General features: G+C 42.4%; 1 protein-coding gene across 2 annotated transcripts in view; it reads right to left on the bottom strand.

Moving 5' to 3' along the window:
* col5a1 (procollagen, type V, alpha 1) overlaps positions 1-13007 on the bottom strand; it is a 159449-nt gene that overhangs the window by 113697 nt on the left and 32745 nt on the right. For both annotated transcript variants that reach the window (XM_042302499.1, XM_042302500.1), the window contains exons 3-4: positions 3978-4191; positions 1907-2069 (exon numbers count right to left, since the gene is read on the bottom strand). In XM_042302499.1, the coding sequence (XP_042158433.1) occupies positions 1907-2069; positions 3978-4191 (377 nt within the window). The remainder of the gene's footprint in view (positions 1-1906; positions 2070-3977; positions 4192-13007) is intronic.

Genomic DNA, 13007 nt, shown 5'->3' with positions numbered 1-13007 from the left:
GTATTCACTCACACACTGTATTCACTCACACACTGTATTCACTCACACACTGTATACACTCACACACTGTATAAACTCAGACACTGTATTCACTCACACACTGTATACACTCAGACACTGTATTCACTGAGACACTGTATTCACTGAGACACTGTATTCACTCACACACTGTATTCACTCACACACTGTATTCACTCATACACTGTATTCACTCACACACTGTATTCACTCACACACTGTATTCACTCAGACACTGTATTCACTCAGACACTGTATTCACTCAGACACTGTATTCACTCACACACTGTATTCACTCAGACACTGTATTCACTCACACACTGTATTCACTCACACACTGTATTCACTCAGACACTGTATTCACTCAGACACTGTATTCACTCACACGCTGTATTCACTCACACAAAAAAACTTGAAACTTGAAACACACATGCATGCGCTCAGGAACGTGCACACACACACACAAACTCACAATATGTGTGTAGATTGCACTTAAAGCATAGAGTCCAGGTTGACAAAAAGCATACAGAAAAAATATTATTTCTATAAAAGGTGTTACCAATGAAATAAGTGAAGTATCTTTGGACTACATGAAGTGGATCCAATGCGGTCATGGCATTTTGTCAGCTGGTTATTTTCATCCAAAAGACGGCCTGTCCCACAGTAATTGACCGTTCATTAACATAAACATGTTTTGCATCTCAAGTGCCCACTATTATCTTCTAACTATAGAATTAGAATAATTAGAATGTTTCCATGATTCCAACGGTTCCCACAAGTGTTCTGATCTAAACTGCATGTCAAATCCCAATTGCAACATTTGATTTAAAACAAGGCCTAGTTTTTTTTGCCAATTTTGTACAGCCCTACGTGGCAGTGTGGAAATGATATCAAATGAGTGCAGGAAATGCAGAAATATGAAAATGCAGAAAATAATTTTTGGTTGAAGTCTATAACTGAACAGTATAAAACAATCAGAATGGAGAGAGTCCCATTGAAATCACTTAGAATGTATGTTTTCACCCTAGAGTCACACACTACTCTTAAAGAACACAAATACCGTCATACCATAAAATATTAGGAAAATACAGTGATATGATATTTAGGCCATATCGCCCAGCCCTAACACTACCCACTGTGGGGTGTATTCGTGTGTGTGTTCTGTTCAGACGAGTGAGCACAATTTTCTTTCATCCTCTTCACAGGGCTTACTTTAAAAAGTACAAAGAACAGTTGGATCACTACCTTAGCAACTCCTATATAAAAAGTTACAACCAAATGTTCAAAAAGAATATACCACAACCTTTATCTCTTTTCTCCATCTCTGGCATAAGCAGCAGTATTTGATATTAGGATGCTTGTCAGGTGTCTCCAGGTCTCTGTGATAACCCCCAGGGCTTGGCTGTCTGTCACTGATCTCCAAATCAGCTCAAGTCTACTCCAACCACAAAGCATAGTTTAAAGAACAAGGGATGGAGGGATGGCAGGAGGGGGAGGTGAACACTAGTTCTCGCAATGAAAAAATGTCCACTATCTGACCGAGTTCAACGCCTCTCTTAGTGTACACAAAGGCGTGGCAGTGAGTTGGGACGGCAAGAGAAAGAGATTGAGGGGATGGGGGGGGGGGACTATTTGGAACTGCTAGCTGTGAAATAGGTGTTCACAGCAACACTTTATGAAACACCTGATCTAAGTCTTCACAATAATAACAAGACAATCCAGCCTGAAAATCCAGACCAAAAACATCTTTGCAGTTCAACGGGCAGAGATGACGATCTGTGCACGGCTCATTTCCACTCAACTTTAGGTTTTAGAACACAAATCATAAATATCACCATCAATGAATAGGACGAAGAGAAGGACCATGTAGATAAGCCAGCAGATCTACCTCAAAGACTTCTTCATCGAGTATTCTAGTTCCGAAAACCACAATTCCTTTGGTGTCGATGATGGGGTGTGGGCTCCTGGACAGTTTCTGCGTGGTCTTCTTTTTACAGTCCAGGATGATGGTGATGCTCTGTTTGTGAACACTGATGGCCACTCTATGCCACCTGGGGACAGGAACAGAATGTTAGCTCTCTCTCTCACACACACACACACACACACACACACGTTTCACTACAGTTATACTAGCTTTGAGATGGATAAAATGTCCCACACGTTTCACTTTGCTACAGTTGCGAGTTGTGGGACTAGTGAAACACTGATATTACAACCAGGCTAGAGTACAGGGATGTTTTGTCCAGGATATTTTTATTTTTTTATTTCAGCTTTATTTAACCAGGTAGGCCAGTTGAGAACAAGTTCTCATTTACAACTGCGACCTGGCCAAGATAAAGCAAAGCAGTGCGACGAAAACAACAACACAGAGTTACACATGAACAAACATACAGTCAAATAACACAATAGAAAAGTCTATGTACAGTGTGTGCAAATGTAGAAGAGTAGGGAGGTAAGGCATAGGCCATAGAGGAGAAACAATTACAATTCAGCATTAACACTGGAGTGATAGATGTGCAAGTAGAGATACTGGGGTGCAAAAGAGCAAGAGGGTAAGTAATAATATGGGGATGAGGTAGTTGGGTGTGCTATTTACAGATTGGCTGTGTACAGGTATAGTGATCGGTAAACTGCTCTGACAGCTGATGCTTAAAGTTAGTGAGGGAGATATGAGTCTCCAGCTTCAGTGAATTTTGCAATTCGTTCCAGTCATTGGCAGCAGAGAACTGGAAGGAAAGGTGGCCAAAGAAAGGTTGGATAGGGATGTATTGTTCAAGATAGGGATGTTTTGTTCAGGACAGGGATGTTTTGTTCAGGTTAGGGATGTTTTGTTCAGGATAGGGATGTTTTGTTCAGGATAGGGATGTTTTGTTCAGGATATGGATGTTTTGTTCAGGATAGGGATGTTTTGTTCAGGATAGGGATGTTTTGTTCAGGATATGGATGTTTTGTTCAGGACAGGAATGTTTTGTTCAGGACAGGGATGTTTTGTTCAGGATAGGGATGTTTTGTTCAGGATAGGGATGTTTTGTTCAGGATATGGATGTTTTGTTCAGGATAGGGATGTTTTGTTCAGGATAGGGATGTTTTGTTCAGGATATGGATGTTTTGTCCAGGACAGGGATGTTTTGTTCAAGATAGGGATGTTTTGATCAGGATAGGGATGTTTTGATCAGGATAGGGATGTTTTGATCAGGATAGGGATGTTTTGTTCAGGACAGGGATGTTTTGATCAGGACAGGGATGTTTTGATCAGGATAGGGATGTTTTGTTCAGGACAGGGATGTTTTGTTCAGGATAGGGATGTTTTGTTCAGGATAGGGATGTATCCATGAGTTCAATGTCTACACATCCGAGGGCACTGTAGCGCACAAAGCTCAGCTACTGTCAATCCGAGCAGGTCTTTATATATAATACAAACTACCTTGGTTGACTGCCTAGCTAGATAACAAGCTATGTGTTAGATGGACAGACAGTAGATAATTGAGATAAGGAACATGGGTGACCGGTCACCTGCACAACTAAACCCCACAGTAGTGTGTCCACCAGACGCATCAAAGCTACACCAACCCACACCTGAGCTCTGATTACAGAGAAGCAAGCAGCTAAACTGACAGCAGATTGTCTGATATGGTACAGTATAACAGATGTCACTGTTGAGGCCTCTGAAGAGCGACTAGTGTGATATAATGCAGTATATGCGTTCCATTGTATATCATAGTTTACAAGCTGTGTACGCACTAGGCAGAGTGATAAGGTATACTGCAGGATGACTAGGGTTTATTGTATGGTATGGTATCAGACAAGGTCAACATACTTTCCGTTGGCCGGTATGAGTCCTCTGAAGAGGAGATAGTTTGACTATAAAGTACTATATATATATATAACGTACTATGTAATGATATCAGTGTACTATCTAATGGCATAGTAATACTGTGTGTGGAATGAGGTGAACCTACTTTCCATCGGCCAGATTGAGACCTCTGAAGAGGGGGTAGTCCTCAGGGCTGGGTTTACCCATGTGGTCCTCATACAGGAAGACAGGAGAGCGTCCCACCTCCACCCCAAGCTGCTGGATACCCTGCTCGTTATACACAGACAGAAGGAAGGACTGGGAGCCCTTCTTAGGCTTCACTGTAGCCAGGATGGAGAAGTCCTCAGGAAACACATCAGCTGAGAAGGGAGAAGAGTGGGATGGAAGAATGGAGCGCGAGAGATAGAGAGGGGGGACAGAGAGAGGAGTTATAACACACCTGTTTATGTAATGTGCTGAACAGGGAGAGTCAGAGGACCACATCCTTACATGGGTTTTATTTAAAGTATTGTTTTCGAGAGTAAAATCTGAAAATCCCAAAATGCAGTTAGTCAAATAAATGGTGTACTGCACTGAAACTACACTATGATAACCTTTAGAGACACAGTCAATACATTGTTATATACTGAAGCAGGCAGAGGAAACAAACAGGGAGAAGGATGAAGAACATGGGACAGAAGATATGACAACGGCTTGGACAGGGGAGACATCTAAATGACGTCTTGGAGCATCTAAAGTAAACAATAGCTCTCTCCAACCCGCCAACACTGGCCAGATTACAGAACAGAACAGAGCTGGGAGGGTTGGAGAGAAAAGTATGGAAGAGAGAGATGGAGGGAGAGAGAGAGAGGGAGAGACAGGGGGAGGGAGAGAGAGAGAGGGAGAGAGAGAGGGAGAGAGAGGGAGAGTGAGAGAGAGAGACAGAGAGAGAGAGAGAGAGAGGGAGAGAGGGAGGAAGAGAGTGAGAGAGAGAGAGAGAGAGAGAGAGAGAGAGTAGGACAGGAAGGAGAACAGAGTAATGAGAATAGCATGTGGTCCCTGGGCGGCCGTCGAAAACACTTTCTCATTTTCCCAAACCCCTCTTCCCCTCTCCTCCTTTCCTCTCCTCCTCTCTCTGACCTGATCCATCCACCAGACACATAGAGAGACAGAGAGAGAGAGGGACAGGGGAGGGAGAGAAAGAAGGAAAAAAGAAGGCTAGAGACATACGTTTGAAAATAAAGGGGATATGAGAAGAGATGCTGAGAAAGAGAATGAAAGCCAGAATAAAGGAGTATTTATAGAACAACAAAACACGGGACAAACAAAAACAGGAAAAAGGGGTGAAAGGAACAGAGGAGAAGTGAAAGGGAAGTTTCAACCCACTCTCTCCCTCTTCAGGAGCACCCACCTCTCTTCTTCCCTCCCTCCATCCCTTCATCTGCATGCCTAGTCTAAACTCTCCCTCCATCCCTCCATCTGCATGCCTAGTCTAAACTCTCCCTCCATTTTGTGAGCGCCAGCTACATCTGTGAGACATATGCCCTTAGAGCAAGGCCTTCTGGGACATTCTCAGCCCCCCAACAAGGGGGCGGGCCTTGCTTTTCCCAGAAGACAATGGGGTACTCACATACATGTGCAGGTTAGACTCACATTTAGTTCTGGCACCATTCATAAGTCCCAGGACTAGACAGATGCATTTGTTTTAAGGGTAGAGGAAAGAGGTAGAAACCTGCTGAGTTTATGGAATCCATCATGACTGAATTGTCTTAGCGTATTAGTTGTCTTTGCAAAGTGTTTTTTTAACTACAAAGAAAGAATCTGAGAGTGTGAAGCTAAAGCTATGCTGCACTAATAAATTGGCATATTGTGAAGCAACAGATGTAGGATCTTAATTTGAGCCAGTTTGCTGAAGCAGGAAAATAATCCCGCAGTAACAGAAATGGGAATTATTATGTAGATTACAATTAATGGACATTTTTGTAGGGTTTTGATACAAATGTCATTAGGGCAAATCAAGTCTGAAATTTCTAAGTGGAAATTACAAACTTTAGAAACAAGTTCGCATTTCCTGCTTTGCTTGAAAATTCTTAGCAACAAAAGAGTGATCAAATTAAGATCCTACATCTATATTTGTGACTGTATTTGCTCATTTACACTTAGACACAAAGGGTAAGTAAATGTCTCACATGAGAAGTAAAGCAGTCCTATACTTTAGTTTGGAAACATCTCTCTATTTATTTTCTAACTTCACAATTTAAAACTTCTTCAGGCTAGGATCTATTTTTCTCCATTTCTGTCTGAATGACGTGCACAAAGTAAAATGCCTGTTACTCAGGCCCAGAAGCCAGGATATGCATATAATTGGTACCATTGGAAATAAAACACTCTGTAGGAATGTTAAAATAATGTAGGAGACTTTAACACAACAGATATGGTAGGAGAAAATCCAAAGAAAAAACAACAAGAATAGTTTTTTTTGAGAGCCCATGCTCTTCAAACGGAACGTATAGGGAAAAATGTAATCTAGCTCCCAGTATACAATTCCTATGGCTTCCACTGGGTGTCAGTAGTCTTTGTTCAAGGTTTCAGGCTTGTTTCTTCCAAAACGAGGAAGAATAGTGAGTTTTGATACAGGGACACAGACTTGGAAATTTGTGTATGACCGCGCGACGAAGAGGACACGCACCTGCTAATATAATTTTCCTATTGAACATATTTCTTTCCGTATGAAATATTATTGTTTAATTACAAATAGCGATTAATTTTAGGGTATCTGAGGAAACGTATTTAAGTCAAAATATGTTTCCTCAGATACCCTCAAATTAGTCGCTATTTGTAATTAAACAATAATATTTCAGTTTTAACAAAGTTTTAACAAAGTTTAGCGGTAGCTTTTTGGATTCCTTTCTCTGCATGTTGAACGAGTGGATTACTCAAATAGATGGCTCCAACTAAACAGACTTTTTGGGATATAAAGAAGGATTTTATCTAACAAAATGACACTAGATGTTGTAGCTGGGACCCTTTGGATGACAAATCAGAGGAAGATTTTCAAAAAGTAAGTGAATATTTAATCGCTATTTGTGAATTTATGAAACCTGTGCCGGTGGAAAAATAATTTGATGTGGGGCCTACTGTAAATTGGGCAGTGCAGTTAGAGGAACTCCAGACGAATGACTCCTCGTCTGGGAAGGCAAGATCTTTCCTGAACATTTGGATCTTTGTGTTTGCCGGGGTTTTGCAGCACCTGGCTTCCAGGCTGTGGTCACCGTGGAAACACAGCATTAGAGCGTCTATGAGACAGAGAGCCAAACAGAGGGCTTGGAGGAAAGATGCCTTGACGGGAGAGCAGTGAGAAGGTTCTGGAGCCTGAGGTTAGGAGCAGACAGACACTTGAGAGAGGAAGGGAGGAGAGGAAGGAGGGAGGAAAGGAAAGAGAGGAGGGGGAAAGCGCTCTAGTCACTGATGGAAAAATATGGATTTCTCATCATCAGCCATTTTCTATTTTCTCCACTTTCACTCTCCCCTCATTGTCTGTCAATCTCTATCTCTAACTGTTTCTCTCTCTCACTCAGTAAAGACAGAAAGACAGGCCTATAATCACTTCATGCAGTGTCCACACGTCTTGGCAGTGTGTTCCAGAGGAATTCTCTTTGGCTCAGAGAGAGAGAAAGAGAGAGAGAGAGGCTGCAGCTGCTTGAGTTTGAGTGGCAGATGCTTTGAGAGCAGAGCAGAGCAGAACAGAGCAGAGCAGAACAGAGCAGAGCAGAACAGAGCAGAACAGAGCAGAGCAGAACAGAGCAGAGCAGAGCAGAACAGAACAGAGCAGAGCAGAACAGAACAGAACAGAGCAGAACAGAGCAGAGCAGAGCAGAACAGAGCAGAACAGAGCAGAACAGAACAGAGCAGAACAGAACAGAACAGAGCAGAACAGAACATGGTAAGAAGAAGAAGAGCGGTGAGAGCAGGCTACAGTAAGAGTTGCCAACTTGCCACTGGTGCATTCCTCTCTACCCCTAAGCTCAGCTCAGCTCCAGAGTCCTCAGACAACCCTTTGGAGCAGACCAGCTAAGCTCAGCTCATCTCAGCAGAGCAGGGAGTGGCAACATCGGATCGCTTGCCCATGAGCAGAACGATGGAATGTAGAGTGACTGAACAGTTTTGTGGTGACAAAAAGGTGAGAAAGAGAGAGGAAGGGGAGACAGAGAGTCTGGGTTGAATTATTATTTATTAATGAAAAAACACAAAAGTCTTTCAATTATAGATTTGAAACCCTCCTGAAAGGGCACTGTAACACAACTATGGCTGCAGTGCACTGTGAGTGGTTCCCGTTAGCTTAGTCGGAAGGGAGGGAGTTGGATCTCAGCTCTGGTGTGTTTAATTTATTTATTTATTCTAAATTTTCTCCCTAATTCGTAGTTACAGTCTTGTCTCATCGCTGCAACTTCCGTGTGTGTGTGTGAACGTGTCTGAGAGAGAGAGGGTGATGGTTGTAATGGTTGGTTTACCCTGGCAGCGCCACTTCCCTACAGCATCTTTCAAGAAAAGTCTGGAAAAGTGTGGGAATGCAAGACTCCCCTGACAGCCAATCATATAGCTCCCAGATGCCCCAAACAGCCAATCAGACACTGTAGATAAATTACATCCTGTTCTAGCAACCAATGAGTGTGACTTGTAATACATTAATAACACTATTAGTAAATGTTTAAAAAACAGTACAACTTTATGAGTAAGTAGAACTGAGTTATTCAGCCTCTTAGGATAATTGGTACGTACAACTGGTTATAATTGTGCTTTACCAGAACAGATGAGTTGGATATAGGCTGTAGCTAATAGCTGTGTTCGGTATTTATTGGTTTAAGAGGGGAGAAGACGGGGAGAGTGATTTGGTTTGCCACTGTGTCTCCGGTTTCGCTGTGCTGGCATACCTCTGTGTCTAACTCCCCACCCACATCTGCTCTCTGTATGTGTGTGTGTGTGTGTGTGTGTGTGTGTGTGTGTGTGTGTGTGTGTGTGTGTGTGTGTGTGTGTGTGTGTGTGTGTGTGTGTGTGTGTGTGTGTGTGTGTAGAGAGAGAGAGTGTTGGTAGTGGCCCCCAATGAAAGATAAGATAGTAATGAACAGCATGTCACCTCTAAAACGCAAAGGGAAAGCTAGAATATGTGCTCTGTCAGAAAGACTGATCTGGGAGGAGCACAATTGTGACATGGCTTTCCTCAGCTTGTCATTTAACTGTTGACTTCTCTCTTCGAGATCCTTGGCTACCACTCCTGTTTTCTCTTCCAAACCAATTTGGAAGAAGGGAGGAGGAAGAAGAGAGGGAGAGAAGGGAGAGGGGAGAGAGAAGGAGGAGGAGATGAGACCACCCAGCTACTACAGTCCTGCCAGAGGCATAGATCCCAAGACACCCCACTGCGAGATATAAGTCGCTGTGTAGTCCACTGATGTTGTCAATTGTTCACCCTACTAACCCCACTGAGTGTGTGAGAGAGAGAAACCTACTGTAGACCATGGAAACCCTGTGTAACATCTCTGAAACGATGAGTGTGTGCATATGTAAATGTATGTGTATTTTGTGACTTCTGACTTCCAACTGCTCATCTCTTCGGGAAACTGTAAAAGAGGGACAGAGAGTTCTTTCACAAAGAACATTCCAGACTATTCTGACGTAGGAGTCTGAACATTAGAGTCAGAGGTAAGGACATGTTGAGAGAAGCCAACTGTCCCTTTGGTCTGTTGGTCTATTTATAATCCCTGAAGAGGTAGATGGGAAACCACCACAGTACAGACTCTCTCTGTTTCAGACCCCCCCATCCTCTAATGAATCACTTCTTCCACGTCTGTGGGTTTGATAGAACATGCTCGTAATGTTCCTAATCAAAAATGTGTTGGTGGGGGGAGGGGGGGTTGGGGATGTAGCAGGATGTTACAGTCTTATCAAATCAGGCTAAGAGCCAAAGTTTAGTAGTAGTAGAGAGGGTAATAGAGAGAAAGAACTGGACCAAATGATCTCGCTCTTTCTGCCTTCTGGAAGATATTAGCTGTACTCAATTCAATTCAAGGGCTTTATTGGCATGGGAAACATATGTTAACACTGCCAAAGCAAGTGGAATAGATAATATACAAAAGTGAAATAAACAATCAAAATGAACAGTAAACATTAAACTCACAGAAGTTTCAAAAGAATAAAGACATTACAAATGTCATATTATGTATATATACAGTGTTGTAATGATGTACAAATGGTTAAAGTACAGAAGGGAAAATAAATAAGCATAAATATGGGTTGTATTTACAATGGTGTTTGTTCTTCACCTTTTCTTGTGGCAACAGGTCACACATCTTTCTGCTGTGATGGCACACTGTGGTATTTCACCCAGTAGATTTGGGAGTTTATCAAAATCAGGTTTGTTTTTGAATTCTTTGTGGATCTGTGTAATCTGAGGGAAATATGTCTCTCTAATATGGTCATACATTGGGCAGGAGGTTAGGAAGTGCAGCTCAGTTTCCACCTCATTTTGTGGGCAGTGTGCACATAGCCTGTCTCAATATCAAGGCTATGCTCACTGAGTCTGTGCATAGTCAAAGCTTTCCTTAAGTTTGGGTCAGTCACAGTGGTCAGATATTCTGCCACTGTGTAGTCTCTGTGTAGGGCCAAATAGCATTCTAGTTTGCTCTGTTTTTTTGTTAATTCTTTCCAATGTGTCAAGTAATTATATTTTGGTTTTCTCATGATTTGGTTGGGTCTAATTGTGTTGCTGTCCTGGAGCTCTGTGGGGTCTGTTTGTGAACAGAGCCCCAGGACCAGCTTGCTTAGGGGACTCTTCTCCAGGTTCATCTCTCTGTAGGTGATGGCTTTGTTATGGAAGGTTTGGGAATCGCTTCCTTTTAGGTGGTTGTAGAATTTAACGTCTCTTTTCTAGATTTTGATAATTAGCGGCTACCTAATTCTGCTCTGCATGCATTACTCTCTCTCCATGTTGAGGTGGACAACTGGAGTCAACTACTGACCACAGCACAGACGTCTATTAAACTACTCTTGACCACAGGGCTCAATAACTTTTCTTAAATCTTAAAGTTCTGCAATGTCTTTTTCAAAAGATCTAGAATTATTCTGATTTTGTTTAGTTTGTTCTAGAAGAGTTTTGGTCCTTTCTAGAGCACTGCTTCAGACTATTTCATAAGTCTGTACGTTTATCATAAACAGAAGAGAAGCCCTAGTTTGAGCTTTCAGCCATTTCATTAAGTTCAAAATAAATAGGACTTTGGAGTTCATGAGAGGACATGTCCTGTAGACTTGTGACTGAACTCAGATTTTCATTAAGCCTTTAAGAAAAGCCTTGATGTGGATCAAACATCTGCTTTTCAGGCCTCCCCCAGGCCTCCTTCAGTCCTCCTCCAGGCCTCCTCCAGTCCTCCTCCAGGCCTTCTCCAGTCATCCTCCAGGACTCCTCCAGGCCTCCTTCAGTCCTCCTCCAGGCCTCCTCCAGGCCTCCTTCAGTCCTCCTCCAGGCCTCCTCCAGGCCTCCTTCAGTCCTCCTCCAGGCCTCCTCCAGGCTACCTAGCCTCATTCCCTAAGAACTCTAGAGCCACCCGGAGAACTGTTGTGATCAAGGAGACATTCTTGACACACTTGGCTGTCAACTTAACTCCCAAGAATGGGATTTGGGGATTTTCTCTCTTCCCTCTACTACAGAATCCGATCCCTCCCTCTCTCTCTCTCTGGATGCTGGGAGTGTTTGGTGCATGCTGGGAATTGTATGTGAGTGCGAGTGTTGTCTGGAATTAGATTGCCTGTTTTTTCATTCTTGTTTTACTTTTCTTGGTGGTTTTCCTTTTTCTATGCATGATTAAGGTGATCATTTATTTTAGTTATTTGTTGACGTAGAATTAAGTATAATGTTTTTTCTTTTGTTGAAATTGTCCTGCCTTTGGCGGGGATGGCGACCCACATGGGGACGCCGTCCCTGTCACTTCAGCACAGGTTTAGGTGTGTTACTGAAGCTACCGTCACTGCGGAGGAGTTTCTGGTCACTGTAGGAGAGAAGGTAGGATATGAGAATGTTGCTTATGCATCGCGGATGAATAAAGCGGTGGTGGTTTTTCTTAAAGAAGAGTGTCTTGTTGATCGTATGGTTGAGCATGGTGTACTTCTTAAAGAAGAGGGTCTTGTTGATCGTATGGTTCAGCATGGTGTACTTCTTAAAGAAGAGAGTCTTGTTGATCGTATGGTTGAGCATGGTGTACTTCTTAAAGAAGAGAGTCTTGTTGATCGTATGGTTGAGCATGGTGTACTTAAAGAAGAGCGTCTTGTTGATCGTATGGTTGAGCATGGTGTACTTCTTATAGAAGAGAGTCTTGTTGATCGTATGGTTGAGCATGGTGTACTTCTTATAGAAGAGAGTCTTGTTGATCGTATGGTTGAGCATGGTGTACTTCTTATAGAAGAGAGTCTTGTTGATCGTATGGTTGAGCATGGTGTACTTCTTAAAGAAGAGAGTCTTGTTGATCGTATGGTTGAGCATGGTGTACTTCTTAAAGAAGAGAGTCTTGTTGATCGTATGGTTGAGCATGGTGTACTTCTTAAAGAAGAGAGTATTGTTGATCGTATGGTTGAGCATGGTGTACTTAAAGAAGAGCGTCTTGTTGATCGTATAGGTTGAGCATGAAGTACTTCTTAAAGAAGAGAGTCTTGTTGATCATATGGTTGAGCATGGTGTACTTCTTAAAGAAGAGAGTCTTGTTGATCGTATGGTTGAGCATGGTGTACTTCTTAAAGAAGAGAGTCTTGTTGATCGTATGGTTGAGCATGGTGTACTTCTTATAGAAGAGAGTCTTGTTGATCGTATGGTTGAGCATGGTGTACTTCTTAAAGAAGAGAGTCTTGTTGATCGTATGGTTGAGCATGGTGTACTTCTTATAGAAGAGAGTCTTGTTGATCGTATGGTTGAGCATGGTGTACTTCTTAAAGAAGAGAGTCTTGTTGATCATATGGTTGAGCATGGTGTACTTAAAGAAGAGCGTCTTGTTGATCGTATGGTTGAGCATGAAGTACTTCTTAAAGAAGAGAGTCTTGTTGATCATATGGTTGAGCATGCTGTACTTCATAGGTATGTTTATTCAAGTTACGGCACTTTTTTTCCGTCAACAAGGAGAAATGTACTGCCGTTTATTCCCAATGAGCTATTGGAACG

Source organism: Oncorhynchus tshawytscha, linkage group LG20 (assembly GCF_018296145.1).
Source record: "Oncorhynchus tshawytscha isolate Ot180627B linkage group LG20, Otsh_v2.0, whole genome shotgun sequence".
NCBI classification, from domain to species: Eukaryota; Metazoa; Chordata; class Actinopteri; order Salmoniformes; family Salmonidae; genus Oncorhynchus; species Oncorhynchus tshawytscha.
This window is presented reverse-complemented; position numbering and strand designations above follow the sequence as displayed.